Source organism: Elephas maximus, chromosome 15 (genome assembly GCF_024166365.1).
Source record: "Elephas maximus indicus isolate mEleMax1 chromosome 15, mEleMax1 primary haplotype, whole genome shotgun sequence".
NCBI classification, from domain to species: Eukaryota; Metazoa; Chordata; class Mammalia; order Proboscidea; family Elephantidae; genus Elephas; species Elephas maximus.
The window spans coordinates 74261014-74280154 of NC_064833.1; the positions used below are offsets into that span (position 1 = coordinate 74261014).

The 19141-nt window shown below is 38.2% G+C and overlaps 1 protein-coding gene across 4 annotated transcripts in view; it reads right to left on the reverse strand.

The window, feature by feature from the left end:
* The window catches only part of PREX2 (phosphatidylinositol-3,4,5-trisphosphate dependent Rac exchange factor 2), a 377098-nt gene that overhangs the window by 227276 nt on the left and 130681 nt on the right, over nucleotides 1-19141 (reverse strand). For all 4 annotated transcript variants that reach the window (XR_007513231.1, XM_049853516.1, XM_049853518.1 and 1 more), the window contains exons 9-11: nucleotides 9968-10117; nucleotides 7104-7248; nucleotides 3044-3144 (exon numbers count right to left, since the gene is read on the reverse strand). Coding sequence is in view for 3 of the 4 variants with exons in the window: in XM_049853516.1 (XP_049709473.1) it covers nucleotides 3044-3144; nucleotides 7104-7248; nucleotides 9968-10117 (396 nt within the window). In the remaining variant the exon portion in view is untranslated. The remainder of the gene's footprint in view (nucleotides 1-3043; nucleotides 3145-7103; nucleotides 7249-9967; nucleotides 10118-19141) is intronic.

Below are 19141 nucleotides of genomic sequence, written 5' to 3' on the forward strand. Positions count from 1 at the left end.
AACAGAAGCAAAGAGATTAGGTAGAAGGTTCTTCACTAAGTAGTAGCTCAGGAAGGATATGATGATGCTGGGAAGAACACTGGCATCAAGCAGTGGTCTGATTAGGGATTTTCATGGTCAAACTCAAAGGGCTTGTTGGCAACAGGGAAAGAAATGGATTAAAGATGATACCTAGCTCCATAGACGGCAGCACCAATTCTTGTGATTGGAAAAAATTAGGAGGAACTGATTCAGTTTCATATCACTCTATTTCAGAAAAGAAATGAACATCAAAATATCATAACCAAATATCCCTAGTTAATAATTATCTTTTTCTCTTGCCCCACATCTTGCATTAGAAATTCTTCAAGGTTCTATCCATACTCTCCTTACCACTTTCACCTTTTTTTGTTTGTTGATGTTCTCGGGGATCTGATAGTCTCTTCAGATGATTCTCAAATCTGTCTCTCATCCTATCTGTAACCTGAACTTTACAGCCAAATTTTCAACTTCCTGCTGGACACTTCCGCCTAGATGTTATACACCTAACCCATAGCAAATCCTTTATTTTCTTTCCAAAACCTACTCCTCCTAAATTAACTATCACCATCATCCATACAGGGAAGCTCAGAATGATCTGATGTCCCTCTTCGTTATCCACAAACCCACATTTATGTGTATTTCTATTTCTTGCCTGTGTTGTTGTTGTTCCTCATAAACATATACTTTTTTTTTATATACAGATAGATTATATATGTGTGTAGCATATACATATTTGTATTCACGCATATATATACATATTTGTATGTATATATGTACACATACACATATTTGTATGTATACATGTATCATACAAATTTACATTTATATTTATGTCTTGTGTATTATATATTTATACATGTGTGACATATTTATGTGTGTATATATATCTAATACACATGTATTATATATATACATATATATAGAATGTATATATTTGTTGTTATTAGGAGTTATCGAGTCAGTTCCAACTCATAGCAACCCTATGTGCAACAGAACAAAATACTGTCCAGTCCTGTGCCATCCTCATAATCTTGCTATGTTTGAACCCACTGAGACAGCCACCGTGTCAATCCATCTTACTGAGGGTCTTCCTCTTTTTCACTAATCCTCTACTTTACCAAGAATGATGTCCTTCTCCAGGAACTGGTCCTTCCTGATAACATGTGCGAAGTACGTGAGACAAAGTCTCACCATCCTTGCTTCTAAGGAGCATTCCGGCTGCTTCTTCCAAGACAGATTTGTTTGTCCTTCTGGCAGTCCATGGTATATTCAGTATTCTTTGTCAGCACCATACTTCAAATACATAAATGCCTATTTGGTCTTCCTTATTCATCGACCAGCTTCTGCATGCATACGAGGCAATTTAAAATACCATGGTTTGGGACACATGCACCTTAGTCCTCAAAGTGCTATCGTTGCTTTTGAAGACTTTAAAGAGGTCTTTTGAAGCAGATTTGCCCAATGTAATGTGTTTTTTGATTTCCTGACTGCTGCTTTCCTGGACTTTGATTGTGGCTCAAAGTAAAATGTAATCCTTGACAACCTCAATCTTTTCTCCATTTATCATGATGCTGCTTATTTGTCCACTTGTGAGGATTTTTGTTTTCTTTATGTCAAGGCTCAATCCATACTGAAGGCTGTAATCTTTGATCTTCATCAATAAATGCTTCAAGTCCTCTTTGATTTCAGCAAGCAAGGTAGTGTCATCTGCATATCACAGGTTGTTAATGGGTCCTCCGTCAATCTTGATGCAGAATTTTTCTTCATATTTTCCAGCTTCTTGAATTATTTGGTTGACATACGATGGAATTAAGTATGGTGAAAGGATACAACCCTGATGCACACCTTTCCTGACTTTAAACTACACAGTATCCCCTTGTTCTGTTCGAGACTGCCTCTTGGTCTATGTACAGGCTCCTCACAAGCGTGATTAAGTGTCCTGGAATTCCCATTCTTCTCAACGATACCTATAATTTTTTTATGATCCACACAGTGGAATGCCTCTGCATAGTCAATAAAACACAGGTAAACTTCTGTCTGGTATTCTCTGCTTTCAGCCAAGATCCATCTGACATCAACAATGATATCCTTTGTTCCATGTCCTCTTTTGAATCCAGCTTGACATTCTGGAAATTCCCTGTTGATATACTGCTGCAACCATTTTTGAATTATCTTCAGCAAAATTTTACATGCACGTGATATTAATTATACAGTTCAATAATTTCTGCATTCTGTTGGATCACCTTTCTTTGGAATAGGCACAAATATGGTTCTCTTCCACTCAGCTGGCCAGGTAGCTGTCTTACAAATTTCTTTGCACAGACAAGTAAGCACTTCCAGTGTTGCATCTGTTTGTTGAAACATCTCATTTAGTATTCTGTCAATTCCTGGAGCCTTGTTTTTTGCCACAGCCTTGGGTGCAGCTTGAACTTTTCCCTTCAATACCATCAGTTTTTGGTCATATGCTACTTCCTGAAATGGCTGTATGTCAACCAGTTCTTTTTGGTACAGCGACTCTGTATTCCTTCCATATTCTTTTAATGCTTCCTGCAGCGTTCAACATTTTTCCCATAGAATCCTTCAGTATTGTATATGTATACCACAGCACATATGTATCATCGCAAACCCACATTCCCTGAAATGCTCTTTTACACATATTGTTGTTGTCATTGTTGGGTGCCATCAAGTCGATTCTGACTCATAGTGACCCCATGTGATACAGTAGAAATGCCCATAGAATTTTCTCACTGTAATCTTTACAGAAGCAGATCACCAGGTCTTTCTCGCTTATAGCAGCTAGAGAGATTCAAACTGCCAACCTTTCAGTTAGCAGCCAAGAGTTTAACCATGGTGTCACCAGGGCTCCTTCCACACGTTAGGCACTCAAAAATGTTGTTTAAAACAAACAAACAAGCAGAGATTTCTATAACATGGATAACTATTATAAACTAAACCTGGTAAATGGTATTAAGACATATGCAATTTGTGAATGAATACATTAAATAAGTAATCAAATACTTACCATGGTGGATGATTCCATTTTCTAATAATGCTTGTCCCAAGTGAACACCCTCCTCAGGCTTGTGAATCTCTCCAATTTCTAACAACCAGGACACAAATTCGCTGCAACAAAAATAGAACGGAAGAGTTAAATAATTAGCTATTTAACGGGAAGTTAACTAACAGCAAGTCTGTCTGTATCATGTAGTCATCAAGCAGCTATGACCAGAGTCTCAAAATATAAAGGAATATTTGCAGTGCATTTCAGCATGAAGTTTTTTTCTCATATGTAACACCATAGCCATTTAAATTGGATTATATTCTAGCAAACCTATGCCTGTACATTCAGGTTTGCCTAAACTATACTTAATAACTATTCAAGTTGTTGAGGTCTCTAATAAACACAAAATGAAAATTTTAGAGGAGCTTTAATTATAAGGATACTTTCCACATAAAGGAAAATTTTGGTACAAAATGGAATAAACAGACCCTAAGGACAGAACTAACAGAGAACTAGTTAAGGTAATAATGACTTAATATAAATGGTTCAACTGTCTTTAATGTGGCTCTCCAGGCACAGAGAATCAGTAGATTTGAAACTCCAGGAGGAAAAAAAAATACCTACATACCCCATGTGGTAGGCAGAATTCTAAAGATGAACCCCCCTCCCTGGCCCCACTGCCAAAATTCCCATTCTCTGGTTTTTTAATCAAACAGTGATCTAGGTACTGCTGTGATGGGATTTCGCTGATGTAACTGAAGTTGAAAGTCAGTTGACACTATGCTGTCATTGTTGTTAGGTACCATCGAGTAAGTTTCGACTCTTTCTCTCGAGGAGCGGCTCGTGGGTTCCAACCGCTGACCTGTCAGTTAGCAGCCAAGCACTTAACCCACAGCACCACCAGGACTCCTTTGGTATTATTAAATACAGAGATGTTTTACAAATCAAAAATTTACCATTCTGGGTTTTACATCATAAGGTCTAACATTTAAACTTTTCCATAACCAATGAACATTTTTCCCCCCCACAGAGCCCAGCAAAAAAAAGCTATGGAAAGCATCAGAAAATTTATTATGTTTCCATTTATTTCAATACGAAAACAACACTCATGGATCAAGTCAAATAAACAAGGGATATGGGATTCTGAAAATGGATGGTAATGTAAAAAATATTTTGTACAACAGAAGAAATCATTAAAATGCTTTTCACTCTTCTATTAAATAAGAACCATCCAAAAGAAGGGAACTAAAAGAAGTAAGGTAAAATATAGCTTTGTAGTTAGGATCATATACTTTGCAATAGGACAACCTGAATTCGAATCCTATTTCTGCCTCTAACAGCTGTGTGTTCCTGAATTAGTAAATTAAGCTCTCTAAATCCTGTTTTTTTTTTTTTTTTCACGTATAACACAGAGAAAATAATAACAATATCAACCTCACAGTGCTGTCATAAGATATTAAATGATGTATTTCAGGAACCTAGCACAGTGCCTGGCACATAGGGAACTCTTACTAAATGTCTGTGGTTGACAACTGTGTTGAGATGGTTGATACATAGCTAAAACATACTTCTCCATCCTGATGTCACAGAGCTCTGAAAATGTGGAATTAAAATAAGGGAAAAAACACAATGTAATTTTTTTTTTTTAAGTAATCCTCTAAACTAGCGGTATTGAAAAAAAAAAAAGAGTGAAGGTAGAAAAGGAAGCTAATGAATAGCTTTATGATGGAAGTGACTCTATCACGATCCAGTCAGAAGCGATCTCAAATTCTGGCTGTAATGCAGAAGGAGTGTGCTGCTATGGAAAAGGCCACAATGAAAATGTTGTTGGTGTTGTTAAGTGCCGTTCAGTCGGTTCTGACTTCTAACGACCCTAGGTACAAAAGAACAAAACACTGCCCAGTCCTGTGCCATTTTCACAATCACTGCCATGTTTAAGCCCATTGTTGCAGCCACTGTGTCAGTCCATCTCGTTGAGGGTCCTCCTCTTTTTCTCTAACCCTCTGCTTTATCAAACGTAATGTCCTTCTCCAGGGATGGTCCCTCCTGATAACATGTCCAAAGTACATGAGACAAAGTCTTGCCATCCTAACTTCTGAGGAGCATTCTGGCTGTACTTCTTCCAAGACAGATTGGTTTGTCCTGGCAGTTCATGGTATACTCAACATTCTTTGCCACCACCACAATTCAAAGACATCAGTTCTTCTTTGGTTTCCCTTATTCACTGTTCAGCTTTCACATGCATACGAGGTGGGTGAAAATACCATGGCTTGGGTCAGGTGCACCTTAGTCCTCAAAGTGACATCTTTGCTTTTTAACACACAATGAAAATGTGTTTACTGAGTCTCTCCTATGTATCAGACGCACTGCTAAAAAATGCTTTCCATATTATCACAATTAACTAACACTACAATCATATAAGACAGTTAGGCTAACAGGTTAAAAAAGCTCTTTCTCTCTCCTTAAGGACACATTTGACCCTGGGTTGACTTTCTAGTCCTGTTCCCTAAGAAACCTAATAAAAATAGGGTGTCAGCTGTGTTACTAGGTGAAATTACTTACGGTAAAAATGACCCTGGTGGCTAATTTGTATAAGTACCTGATGGGAAGCCCTTGTAAATGGGCATGTCCTCATGGGCACCCTGCATGTTATGCCCACGGAGTTTTTACAAGAAATACAGTCTCCTTTGGGCATGTGGCTTCTATGCCAAGAGGAACTCACATAGCTCTTTTCCTTGCACAAGAATTATCACTTGGGGAGCTAAAGACAATAGCTTGCTGGCAGCTGGATGGCCTGCTGTGAGGACTCCTCCCACTGCAGGCAGGGGGTTAACTGCCCTATATCCTTTTGAGGCCTGGGACGTGTGGCCTATGGTTATTTTGCGTGTCTGCATAGCTGGTTAAGAAGTCATCCTGGTGGGCACTGCAACTAAGCACTACAGTCATCTCCATTTTTTGAAAGAAAACAGAAACTTAACCTTCCCAAATCCCGTAATTAGCCAGTGGGAGCCCCAGCATTTAAAAAGAGGCAGTCTGACTGCAGAGTCTGGCATCTGAACTACTACTCCAGCCTCCTTACATAAAGCTGACATTGGTATTCGCTACTTGTATGAACTTGGGTGTGTTAAACCGCTGATCCCTGGTTTCCTCATCGTTTCAAAAATAAAGGTATTTAGCTCATAGGTATTTATTCAAGGATTTAACAGAAGATTTTTTTTTTTATATAGAAAGAAGCCAACAGAGGGCCTGGCTTAATAGGAGCTCAGTGAAGGCAAATCCCCTCCCCTTGGGTCACGTTTCCCCTAACCCAGCTAAGGACTCCCACCTATAGCTGTCTGCAGAAGCAAATACACAGTTAATCCCGCTCTAAGCCGGTTATTTGGCAACCTCCCCTCCTGTTGCTCTTTCCTGGCCCTTTTCAACACCCACTTTTCCAGCTTCTTCACATAGGCGCCTAAATACTCTGTTCATTCTGAAATAATTGACAGCTTAGACTGTACATCTTCAAATTTCTAGTCTCCCCAACTTTCTGGATCCACCATCAATTCTGATTTTCATGCCCTGTGCCCATGTCCACACCAGTCTGGTCATTCAGTTCCCTACAGGCAAGCCTGCTGGCCGCCATCCCCTGCTAGCCCAAGCTTCCACTTCTTCCTCACTCAGCACACGATAAGGCAAAAATTGATGAAGTCCTGGATGAGGAGATAGATGCCTCCCTCTCCTCTCTGTGGCCCCCGGAGATGTTGATAGTAAAGTAGGATTCAAAACACTTAAGGAAGGTGATGGAAAAATCTGGAAAGGGACAGTGGGGATGGTTACACAACATGATGAAAGTAGTTAATTTCACTGGATTGAACATGTGAAGAAGGTTGAAATGGCAAATTTTGGTCATATAAAAAAAAACCAGTGCCGTTATATATATATGTATATATACATACTCACCACATAAAAAGTAATTAATTAAAAAACGCTTAGGGAAATATATTTAAATAATATTTATTTTTAAATAATGAAAGGAAAGTTAGCACATAAGAGAGTGAAAATATGAAAAAAATAAACGCACCCATACCACCAACCCTACCTTCCAAGAAAGCATTTAGGGAATGTAGTCAATTTTCTCTTTCTGTCTTTGATCAGATTTCCTTGTCTGCACATCATCTGGTAAAGTTTTTCGCCCTGTTCGGAGATCATTACCCAGGTGTCTTGCTCCATTCCTAATTTTAAACCTATCAAAAATGAAAAAAAGGACAGATAACTGAAAGGCCTCTCCATTCACTCTCATGCCTCCGTTAAGCGATTGCATATCTACTGTGCGCTGTGGGCTGCAGATACAGAGCCACATAAGATAGGGCCCTACCTTTCAAGAAGCTAATGGCATACTAGGGAGATAAACAAAACAGCACTTCGCAAACCCAAATGAGAATATAGCTTGGCCAATGGAGTCACAGCAGCTGGATCTCAGCTTCCATGGACCCATTCATTGGCCTCACACCCACATGGAGAGTTAGAGTAGTACACCTGCACAGGTGGCCCTGAAGACAGACTCCTAGGGGAATCATTGTGATATAGCATTGTGGTACAATAGAAGCATATTCAAGATACCTACAGGAAAGAGACATCACCCCCACTGGAGAAATATTAGGAAAAGGCCATGTTTAAATCCACAAGTATGAAGAGGTATTTCCTTCAAGACCAAGCATAGAGGATTCAGAAAAACTAACCGATGTGAAGCAGCAGAGATGTAAAGCCCTAGGTTTTAGGTGAGATGCAGGAGATAAAGCAGGAGGGTTAGGCAGAATGAACAAAAAAAACGAACCCAGTGCCGCCGAGTCGAGATGTAAAGCCCTAGGTTTTAGGTGAGATGCAGGAGATAAAGCAGGAGGGTTAGGCAGAACGAACGAAAAAAAACGAACCCAGTGCCGCCGAGTCGATTCCGACTCACAGCGACCCTATAGGACAGAGTAGAACTGTCCCATAGGGTTAGGCAGGGTCCTTGCTAAATCTCAAGTTTCAATTTACTTCATTCCTTAGGTATTTGGGAGGAGCTAAGTGTCTTCACTTTTTTTTTTGTTTGTTTTTTTAAGTGTCTTCACTAGCAGGGCCAGGGAGGGGAGAGGCAGAGTAGCTCTGGAAAGTTTTTACTTTGGAGACAGAGTTCTGAGGACAGTGTGGTGAACCACTTGAAGGGGGGAGGGTTAAAAAGAGGGAGACCATTAAGAAAAAAAAAGAGAACTACAAAAGCTCAAGGAAGCTCAAGTCCCAGCAAACAATAGCAGGGCCTATAAGGTGAGGAGGATGAAGTTGAGAAATATCTAGGAAATGGTATTAAAAGGACACAGTAATGATTAAATGTAGATGGGAAGGAGACAGAAGAAATCAGGATCCCTTCTGGCTTTTGATGTTGAGTAACTAAATGGATGGTGGGGGGCATACTGGACAGAGGGGTTCGAGCATTGCTCAGGGATGCTCAGATAGGGCTGGTCCAGGGGTCAGTTGACTACATGAGTATGAAGCTCAGGAGAGAGGTCGTGGCTGGACATAAAGATACAGAAGTTGGCGGTGTAGTGGTGACATTAATTTGGTATAACTGGATAACACAGCGATGAATGTAATTAGAGGCGAACAGCACCAAGGCCGAAGTCTGAGAACGCTGACACTAAACCAGTGGATGAGACTGATGGAAAGGTAGCAAAGGAGACTGGAGAAAACCTGGTAGAGAAAAAAAAAAAAATTCTTGAATTTTTTTAGTCTTCTGGCTACAACAGGGCTTACTAAGTTTTTTTACAATGCAGGTGCTGTCAGCATTTTTGTCAAATGCTATAAACAGTTTTTAAAAAAAAAAACAAAAAAAACCTGTTGCCTTCTAGTCGATTTCAACTCATAGCAATCCTATAGGACAGAGTAGAACTGCCCCACAGAGTTTCCAAGGAGCACCTGGTGGATTCAAACTGCTGACCTTTTGGTTAGCAGCTGTAGCTCTTAACCACTATGCCACCAGGGTTTCCAGAAACAGTTTTATAGAATGTGCCTTTTTCTTTTTTTTGGCTTTCAAATTTTTATCTTGGGTGTATCTATATGGATAACCATTCTGAAAAAAATTAGGGTTCCACTTGATGAAAAATCCCATGTACCTTTTACTTGATCTGCTCTTTCATTTGATTTGGAAGATTTAACAAAACCTAAAGAATCAGTTACATATTCATGCCCTTTGTCTTAAAAATTTCTACCTGGTTCTTCATCCAAGAGCAATCAAAGGAGTAAGTATTTCAAAATACTTTGTGAATTCTTATACAAACGTGTGCTATGAATATTTTCATCAAGGTAGGTATTTTGCACATTCTTCAGGGGAAAGCATCTGAGACGAAAAAGGGACTCTTTATGGTTTTAAAATTTCATCACCAATGAAGTGTTTTGTCCCTGGATCTCTTGGAAAAGGAATAATCAGTGTCGTGTTTTTGTCTTTTATTGATTTTTTAATAAAGAAACTAGTAGTTATACAAGCATTGCTATTTCCTATCTGAATTACACCAACACGCTTAGTTGCAGATAAACGTCACACAACTGAGTATTACCAAACCAAATACCTTTTGCAAATCTGTCTAAAAGCATAAAGCAAATTTGAGCTAGGACTCTTGAGAATAAGCTTCTTATTGGAATATATTACATTATATTCAATGACATTCTAACAATCTCAAAAAATTAACATACCCCAAGTGCCTTAATCTGTAATTAGGAAGACAGTAACATATTTTGTCCAGGAATGCTCAGTGTACAGTTAACTACAAAAGCACAATTGCTGGAGGCGTTACAACCCTGCATAATATTAATGAAGCCTGACTTTTAAAGAAAACATAGTAAAACATAACACTCCTTTCCACTTTCACATAACTTTTGCTCATAATTGGAATCTTCACATAGTATAACAGAGCCCATTCATATACTCACCTTTTCGCCGTTCTCTTTCTTTCAAAATAGCTTCAAACCATTCATGCTTCTCTTCGGGTGTTTTTGCCATACACACAAACCACTTATTTTTGGCTGTGTTATGTATCTTCCACCCATTAACAACGACGTGCCCACTGCTATGGAAGTCAGCTGGAAATTAATCAGTAAAAGTGATGAGAAAAATATACTATGTGATATTATTTAAAAATGATGAATCAATCACAAAAGATCCAAAATCACTGAATTCTTCAAAATGTCTTCGTTTTATGTATGTATATTGAAAACAAAAATATAAGTTTTTACATATTGAATATAGTTTCTAATAGATAATACTAATGTATTACATAAAATTAAATAGTACAAATTAATTAACATACATTTCCTTTATATCCAAAAATATTGTTAAAGTTACTAACATAATAGATGAAGAAATTTTAAGGAATTTTTGTCTCAACAATCAAACATTCAAGGTATCAGATTCATTCTGTCTAATATGCTGTTGGAAAATTATTCTAGGTTTCAGAGACAGAATATACCCTCACAGAACAATTCTCAACTGTTTAACAAACTTCACAATAAGAATCAGAACAAAACAATGGTACATTCTAAGAGTGCACTTTAAAAACCAAAAAAAAAACCAAACCCAGTGCCATCGAGTGGATTCCGACTCATAGAGTGCACTTTAAGCTACAATAAAAGGAAACATACAAACTCCAATCCACTATTGTTGCACATGGCTGAAAAATAAACATTCTTTAAAATCACCGCATTCCATATCATTGGCATGAATTGAAGCTCACAAAATAATTTTCTTTGAAGATGAATTCATATTTAATCGTCATTTTTAAGATGTCACCATAAATTTGGCTAAACCGTCACGCTGAGTTTTAAAATGTCAACATCAAGCCCTCTACAACACTACTCTACCTAGCAGTAGGTAGGAACAGTGATGTTTGTTCTTTGTGACCAGTCTTAACCAGCATGACAGTTCCTGCAAAGCAAAGATTCCAACAGGGAAAAGCATAGGGCAAAGGCCTGGAAAATTATCAGTACCAATTAAAAAGCGACACTTTTTAATTCACCCTCCCCCTGGAAGTCATTAAACAGTAATAGTTGGTATACAGGCTACGAACCGCAAAAATTAAAGTGGTTTAGATAAATTCCTTTGTACTACTGCACCTTCCTTCCCTCAAATGTATTCCATTTGATTGTTGCTAGTATAGAAGGGAAACCCTGGTGACATAGCGGTTAAGTGCTACAGCTGCTAACTAAAGGGTCGGCAGTTTGAATCCACCAGGCGCTCCTTGGAAACTCTATGGGGCAGTTCTACTCTGTCCTATAGGGTTGCTATGAGTCGGAATCAACTCGACGGCACTGCATTTGGGTTAGTATAGGTGAAGACAGGATTGGCACTCCAGGTTCCCACAGTCATTTTCATCATCACCAAAAATATAAGACATTATCGGTGATCACACTAACGCTTCTAAATGCATTGTCAAAGTATGCTGTATAAAAAACCAAAAACCAAACCCGTTGCATTGAATTAATTTGGACTCATAGCGACCCTACAGGTGTAGGGTATCGAAAACTTCCAAGATACCGTTGAGCCAGAACAGTTATATTAGCCTATAGTTTATATATGTGCCATAATCCCAAGAATAATCTGATAATATAGAGATCTGAACTGGCAGAAGATATCCCCCCTCCAATAAGGAAATTACAATCGGTTGTTAAAAGGAATTTTTTTACTTTTCTTCTTACTTTTACGTATTTAAATTCATATTCACATCCTATACAAAATAACAGATCCTTATAATACATGTCAGGTTAGTATTAGTGAAATATCGGGGTAATAAAAAGCATGACAAGAGCCCTGGTGGCCTAGTGATTAAAGTGCTCAGCTGCTAACCAAAAGATCAACACTTCGAACCCACCTGCTGCTCCACAGGAGAAAGATGTGGCAATCTGCTTCCATAAACATTGCAGTTTTGGAAACTCTATAGGGCAATTTTACTCTGTCCTATAAGGTCACTACGGGTCAGAATCAACTCAACAGCAATGAGTTGGAAAATGTATTACTACATAATTACACTATAATCCCTCCTTAATACCTATAAAAATAGCCAATTGAGAAATTAGGGTAAATTGACAGGGATGAAAAGATCAAACTCTGCAGTTCACCCCACCCCCAACACTTGTCACCTTCCAAGGCCAGTATCACAAAAAAGTGCAGGCTGCTCAGGCTCTTCTCTCTTCCAAAGTAAGGCCAAGTTAGCTAAGTAGGAACCCTGGCACTGCAGTTGAAAAGATACTATATTCCTACCAGTAGCCACAAACCACACATCAACCAAACCACAGTAGCCACAAGCAAAACAAACCCATTGCTGCCGATTCTGACTTATAGCGACCCCTACAGGACAGAGTAGAACTGCTCCATAAGTTTTCAAAGGCTGTAAATCTTTGTGGAAGCAGACTGCCACATCTTTCTCCTGCAGCAGCTGGTAAGTTCAAACCAGCCATCTTTCAGTTAGCAGGAGAACACTTAAGCACTGCACCATCCGGGCTCCTTAGCCACAAGCAGCCTGTATCAGTAAAACATTAGACTCACTTTAAAATGAGCATGTGTTCCTCCCATGGAACGCAGAGGAATACAAATTCAATGCCAGAATCACCAGACTGGGAAGACATGGCCCCCAGACTCTCTGTTAGCCCAGAACTGAAACCATTTCCGAGGCCAACTCTTCAGACAAAGATCAGACTGAAAACTCTAAGACATAAAATGATATGCTGAAGACAGTGCTTCTTAGCTCAAGTAGATACATGAGACTAAATGGGGAGCTCCTGTCCGGAGGCAAGATAAGGCAAAGTGGGACAGGAGCTGGTTGAATGGACACAAGAAATCCAGGGTGGAAAGGAAGGGTATGCGGTCACATTACAGGGAGAGCAACTAGGGTCACATAACAATGTGTGTATAAATTTTGTATGAGAAACTAACTTGAGCTAAACTTTCACTTAAAGCACAATAAAAATTAAAAAGTGACAAAAAAAAAATTATAGTTTCTGTTCCCTCAAACTGCCTAGTTTAAATTCTGGTTCTATTGGCATCTAATTACTAATTTTGGGGTAAAATAAACAGCACCTACTTTGTAAAAAAAAGAATCACCAGACTGATGTTCCTGACGCTGTACAGATACATGTGCTGGGCCAACCACCTCTGGTACCTGGGCTTTCCTTCCTCCCCTTCCTGGGTGACCTCAGTCAAGGCACTGCCCTCTTCACAGGCCGCTGACTCTTCCTCAAATACTCTTCATCATGACATTTCCTGGCTCAAAAGCCTTTGGTAGCTCAACACTGAATCAATGAAAACATCTATGCTTTGTTTTAGAAGTTCTTCCTAAACCAGCCCCAACCTATCTAAGCAATGCCATTTTCCACTGCTCTAAAGTGTACCCACCATTCTTTTCTTGTCTGATACTTTACTTGTGACTATGGATGGATTCCCTAGGCCAAGGCTTTTATCAAGCTACCCCCTCTCCTCTCTGCCTAATCAAGTCGTACTCCTCTATAAAGTGTACCCACTGCCTCTTACCACTCCAGCCTGACTGCTTCAGCCTATGTACTTGCCAAATTGCCTTAGAAACGTAAAATTAAAGTCAGAACCAGACAAGTAAGCATTTGACTTCATGCAACTATTGTTTCATGTACTGACAAGCCAGCTCAAGAGCTGACTATAAAACCTACTATCTCAAATAACAGATTAACTGTTTTATCAATAACTATATTTTCAAAAAGACAGCTTCTGCTAACAATTTAAAAAGAAGGGATAATGTTCTTTTATAAATTTTATATGGTAGCTACCTTCTATTAAACCAATTTAAAAAATCGTAAGTAATTTTAAACACACACACACATAAATATATATACATACATACATATGCACATATATACTGCAGTGCGATGTACTACTTTTTGTGCGGCCTTCCTTGCCATGGTCTTGTAACTCCCACCCAAGTGATCGGGTGGGACTATGCAAATAAGGTAATTGTGGACCACCAAGGGATTGGTCAGTTTTGCCTTAAAAGAGAGACAAAGAAATGGTGGAACAACTACGGGCCAAAAACAGAGAACTACTCAAGCAGGTTACAGCAATGTCAAAGGATAAAAAGTCTGATAAAAGTGGAAGTACCCTAACATCTCCATGAGAAAGTAGTTATTCATTTAGTGTTCCTACTTAAAAGTTAAATTTGGAAAAGAAAATTCTACGAAGCCCTTAAATTCTGCATAGCGGAAAAATATTTTGGCATATCCAGTGAATTGGCGTCTTTCATGTTCGCTTCTGTAACCAAGATGCAGCATTTTTTAAGTTGCTAGAATATTTAAATAAAACTTAACTGGTTCAAAGTAACTTTTTAATTATTTAATATGCAGGAACTTTTTTGCCAGCAATGATATTAAACAGTTGTCAAGGAGTAGTGCTCTTTATAAAAACACAACACACAATAATAGAGTAGGTATGGCTTTAAAAAGTCAAAGCAGCGGGGTTTGTTTTGTTTTTTGTTTTTAAGCTACGGTAACTTCAGATAAAGTTTTCAATTTAGAAATATAAAAACTTTTAAACAAGGAAAATGGTGAACACTAGTTTTTTGGTAACTGTGTTTTTTCTTTGCACCAACATGAATTTAGTAAAGAATCATGGTGCTTTTATTAAACATGTAAACATGTTTTTAAAAATTCCATCACTAACATTAGTTAGTAACCTAGTATTTTCATTATTGGTATAGGACTTAATGTTTACTGCACAGTATCAAAGTAAAATGTGTTTTTGTTTTGTAAAAACTACTGTAGATTTTTACTTACAAGTGCCTTTTGGCCACCTGATGTTTTTATTTATAGGAATACTGATTCTTTGTATATACAGTTGGTTTTAAAATCATGTGGAATAAATGTTTGTATATAAATGTGTATGTACAGAAGCCTATTTCAAAAGAACATCAAAGTTGCTAGTAAAATGTTTGAAGTTGCATTAAGAACTGATAATCATAGAGACTTTAGATGATTTTTTGGTCTGTTTCTGCATGATAGGAGAAGCTCTCGGTCATTAAATTATGTCAAAATACCTCCCCAAAGATTTAATATTAAATAATTTCTGATAGAGTAATTTTTTTATGTCATACGGCTTCATGTTCATATTATGTGAGTTACATACTTTGCTTTTATAAAATTTCTTTAAAATTTATAATGCTTCTACAGTGATCTGTATTTCTGCTTTCCATATGTGTATGGTTATCTAAGTTAATATTTATATACATCATACTTAATTTGTAAATTTTAAACATATCTGGAAAAAAATTTTAAAATTTTCTCATCCAAAAAAAAAACAAACTAGAATTCTGCCACCACCAAGGAAAGAGAGCCAACAGCAGAGCATGTCCTTTGGCCCTAGGATCCCTGCAAGGAGAAGCTCTTGGAACCAGGAGACCGAGAGAGGAAAGCTATAACACTGAAGATGATGAGAAGCAGTGGCAGAGAAATGGTGGCAGGAGAGACCAGCAAGAGAGACCTGCAGGAGACCTCCCAGTGGGCTTCATGGTCCATGGAGCAAAAAAGCTGAGTGCCTATGGGCCAAGGCTTAGTGGTGGGTGGGATGCCTCTGGCACTTATTCCAAACCAAAACCAAACCCGTTGCCATCCAGTCGATTCCAACTCACAGCAACCCTATAAGACAGAGTAGAACTGCCCCATAGAGTTTCCAAGGAGCGCCTAGATGGATTTCAAACTACCAACCTTTTGGTTAGCAGCCATAGCACTTAACCACTACACCACCAGGGTTTCCGGGCATTTATTGGCAGGGGCTAATAGAGCTTTGTATCACTTGCCTGAGCAGGGCAGAGGCCAAGGGGCTGGGGGGAGGGGGGGTGGCGTGCCTGTGGGCACAGCTGAAAAGAGGCTGTCTTGATGGAAGAACTGTATCCTGAGCATTCCTGAACCTGAGCTGTAACCTGTTACTTCCCTAATAAACCCCATAATCATAATACTGTCTGTGAGTTCTGTGACCAATGCAAGGAATTACTGAACCCACCAGAGAAGTAAGGAGTGCTGTGGGAGGGGCAGTTTGTGTCAGAATCAGTAAAGACGGCAGAGAGGGGGGGCATGCCCAACCTCTGCCCCGTAGGAATCAGCCTTGGGCTGTTCATCTTGATTCTCCTTACCTCTTGTGAAGTTAGAAGAGGTCAGGTGCAGCCCCCATGCCATTGTTACATATGTACTTTGGACATATTATCAGGAGGGACCAGTCTCTGAAAAAGGACATCATCCTTGGTAAAGTAGAAGGTCAGCAAAAAAAAAGAGGAAAACTCTCAACGAGATGGATTGACTCAGTAGCTGCAACAATGGGCTCAAACGCAGAAATGATTGTGAAGATGGCGCAGGACCGGCAGTGTTTAGTTCTGTTGTACAGACAGTCACTATGAGTCAGAACCAACTCAACAGCACCTAACAGCAACATATACGTATATACATACCAGCGATCATGAATATGGCGCAGGACCAGGCAAGGTTTCATTCTGTTATAAGGTCAGCATGAGTCAGAGCTGACTCAACGGCAACTAAAAACAAACACATACGTACGACTGGCCCCCAAATATAGCGTACATATCTCAGAATGATAGCATAATTACCAAATTACCAATGCTGTACTGAGTAAGTAATTTTTATTCTCTTTTATCTCAAAACACCCAACCAGTAACCAGTTGTCGTCAAGTTGATTTCGACTCATGGTAACCCAATGTGTGTCAGAGCAGAAATGTGCTTCATAGGATTTTCAATGGCAGACTTTTCAGAAGTAGATCACCAGGCCTTTCTTCTGAGGTGCCTCTGAGTGGACGTAAACGTCCAACCTTCGGGTTAGCAGTCAAGTGCATTAGCTGAGCGTACCACCAGGAACTTCACAAAAGACCTAGTGACATATAAGCAACTTCGAACTTTTAATCATAGTAAAATTTTCAGTATCTTCATTCTTCAAAGTAAGAATTAAATTTGTCCACAAAGAACACCCTCATTAAGATCACAGGACAGTCTGATCATGCTTTGTCCTAAAAAAAGAAACAAACAAACCAACTGCCATCAAGTCAGTTCCAACTCATGGCGACCCCACGTGTTTCAGAGCAGAACTGTGCTCCACAGGGTTTTCAGTCGCTGTGAGCTTTTTAAAGTAGATCGTCAGTTCTTTTTTCTGAGGTGCCTCTGGGTGGATTTGAACCACCAACCTTTTGGTTTTTGGCCAAGTGCTTAACCATTCGCAGTACCCAGGGAATTAAAAAAAATACATGTATTGAATGAAATAATAAATAATTTATTCAGTGGTAAATACAAATACTTGCAAACCTCAGTGGATCTAAAATATTTGTTTTATATAAAGAGAAACGGAATTAAAATTGCCATTCACTAAGTATGAAATATCCAAGTGCTATGGTCTCTAATCATTGATTTCTTCCAAAAACAGAAAAACTCATGGGGCAGCCCTGAACAAGTCACTAATTACTTGGAAGTTATATAGTTTGAAAATTTTCTATTATTAATTCAGCTCACTTTTATATAATGAGATGGGTTTTTTTCCCAGAACTGACGTAACTATAAATCTCAGTGACTATGTTGGTATTCTTTCAAATAACTTTATGTTTTAATAAGATGGACTGTAGCCAAGTATTGCATACTCAGGTAGGAAACAGAAGAAATCACCAGTACAATTATGCTGAATGTCAAGAAATTCATGTCTAAAAAATACATTCAACCCTCGATCTCAGGATGAATACTGTGAATGTATAAATTTTAAGGGAGATTTTAAAATTATACTTTATTCATATTAAGAATATTTAATGTTGAGAGAATTATTTTTTGCAGTAAACCTTTGATTTTAATCACAAAGTACAAGAAAATTGTCTGGTATCCAAAATAGCATAAGACGTTTCTTATGGCAAAAAAGACAGGGTCTACTTTTTGTTGTTTTTTTTCCCCCCTTTTAAAACTTTAAAACGTAGCTCATTCTCCTACCGACCTTTTTATATTTCCAAATACACTCTGTTAAAGTAATAACACATTGAAATTCAACTGTATTAGAAAAGAGCTATTATACCCTTAATACCCTTTTCAACATTGTAAAGCTGTTATTTTTTAACTGAAAATGTATTCAATCCAGCTTACACAACAGTATTAGAGTTGTAATGGTTACTGTGGTTTATCTATTTGATTGACCATTATGCAACAATTAAAATTCTGTTTGCTTGGATGATATGGCATGAAGATAAAGAAGATTAACATTAAGACAATGTTTTTATTTAAATGAAGAAGGTATAGAGTGCATGCTTATAAGCAATATTATCTTTATTGCTATGGCTCTTAAGCTTATAGCATCCTGATCAAACTATCATTGCCAAAAAAAAGAGGAATTCAGTTAGAATTTATTGAAACGAGCACTGAAATCTAGAAAAGGGAAATTTGGCCACAAATTCAATGGTTACCATCTTCCTTCCACATAGGAAATAATGCATAACATAGATATATTAAAATAAATATACAAATTTGGACACTTCTGCATGCCATACCATCAATTAATTAAATATTAAATATTACATAATCCAAGTGATTAAGCATTAAATACAAAGTTACAATCATTCAATTATTTCTCTAAAGATTTGAGATAGATATTGGCTGAGCGTTTATTAGTCTCATTCCAAGCACAAGTATTTCTTCTGCAAGTCTGGAGCTAAATCAAACAATTTGCTTTATTTACAGAGAAAAGAAAAGCTTTTTTTTTTTTTTTTTATAGTATATAAGAGGAGCCCTGGTGGCATAGTGGTTAAGAGCTTGGCTGCAAACCAAAAGGTCGCAGTTCAAATCCACCAGCTGCTCTCTGGAAACTCTATGGGGCAATTCTACTCTGTCCAATAGGGTTGCTATGGGTTGGAATTGACTCAATGGCAATGGGGTTTTGTTTTTTTTTTTTTACAGTATACAAATACTCAGTACTTCTATAAACAATTTTTCCATTGAAAGTTCTAAGCATTCTTAAAAATAATTGATTCGTTTTTGTTATTTACAGCTAAATACGGAGTAAGTGTTGTTGTTTAGCTTTGGCAATGGGCAGATCAGTCTGATAGTATTTGTCCATACTCTACT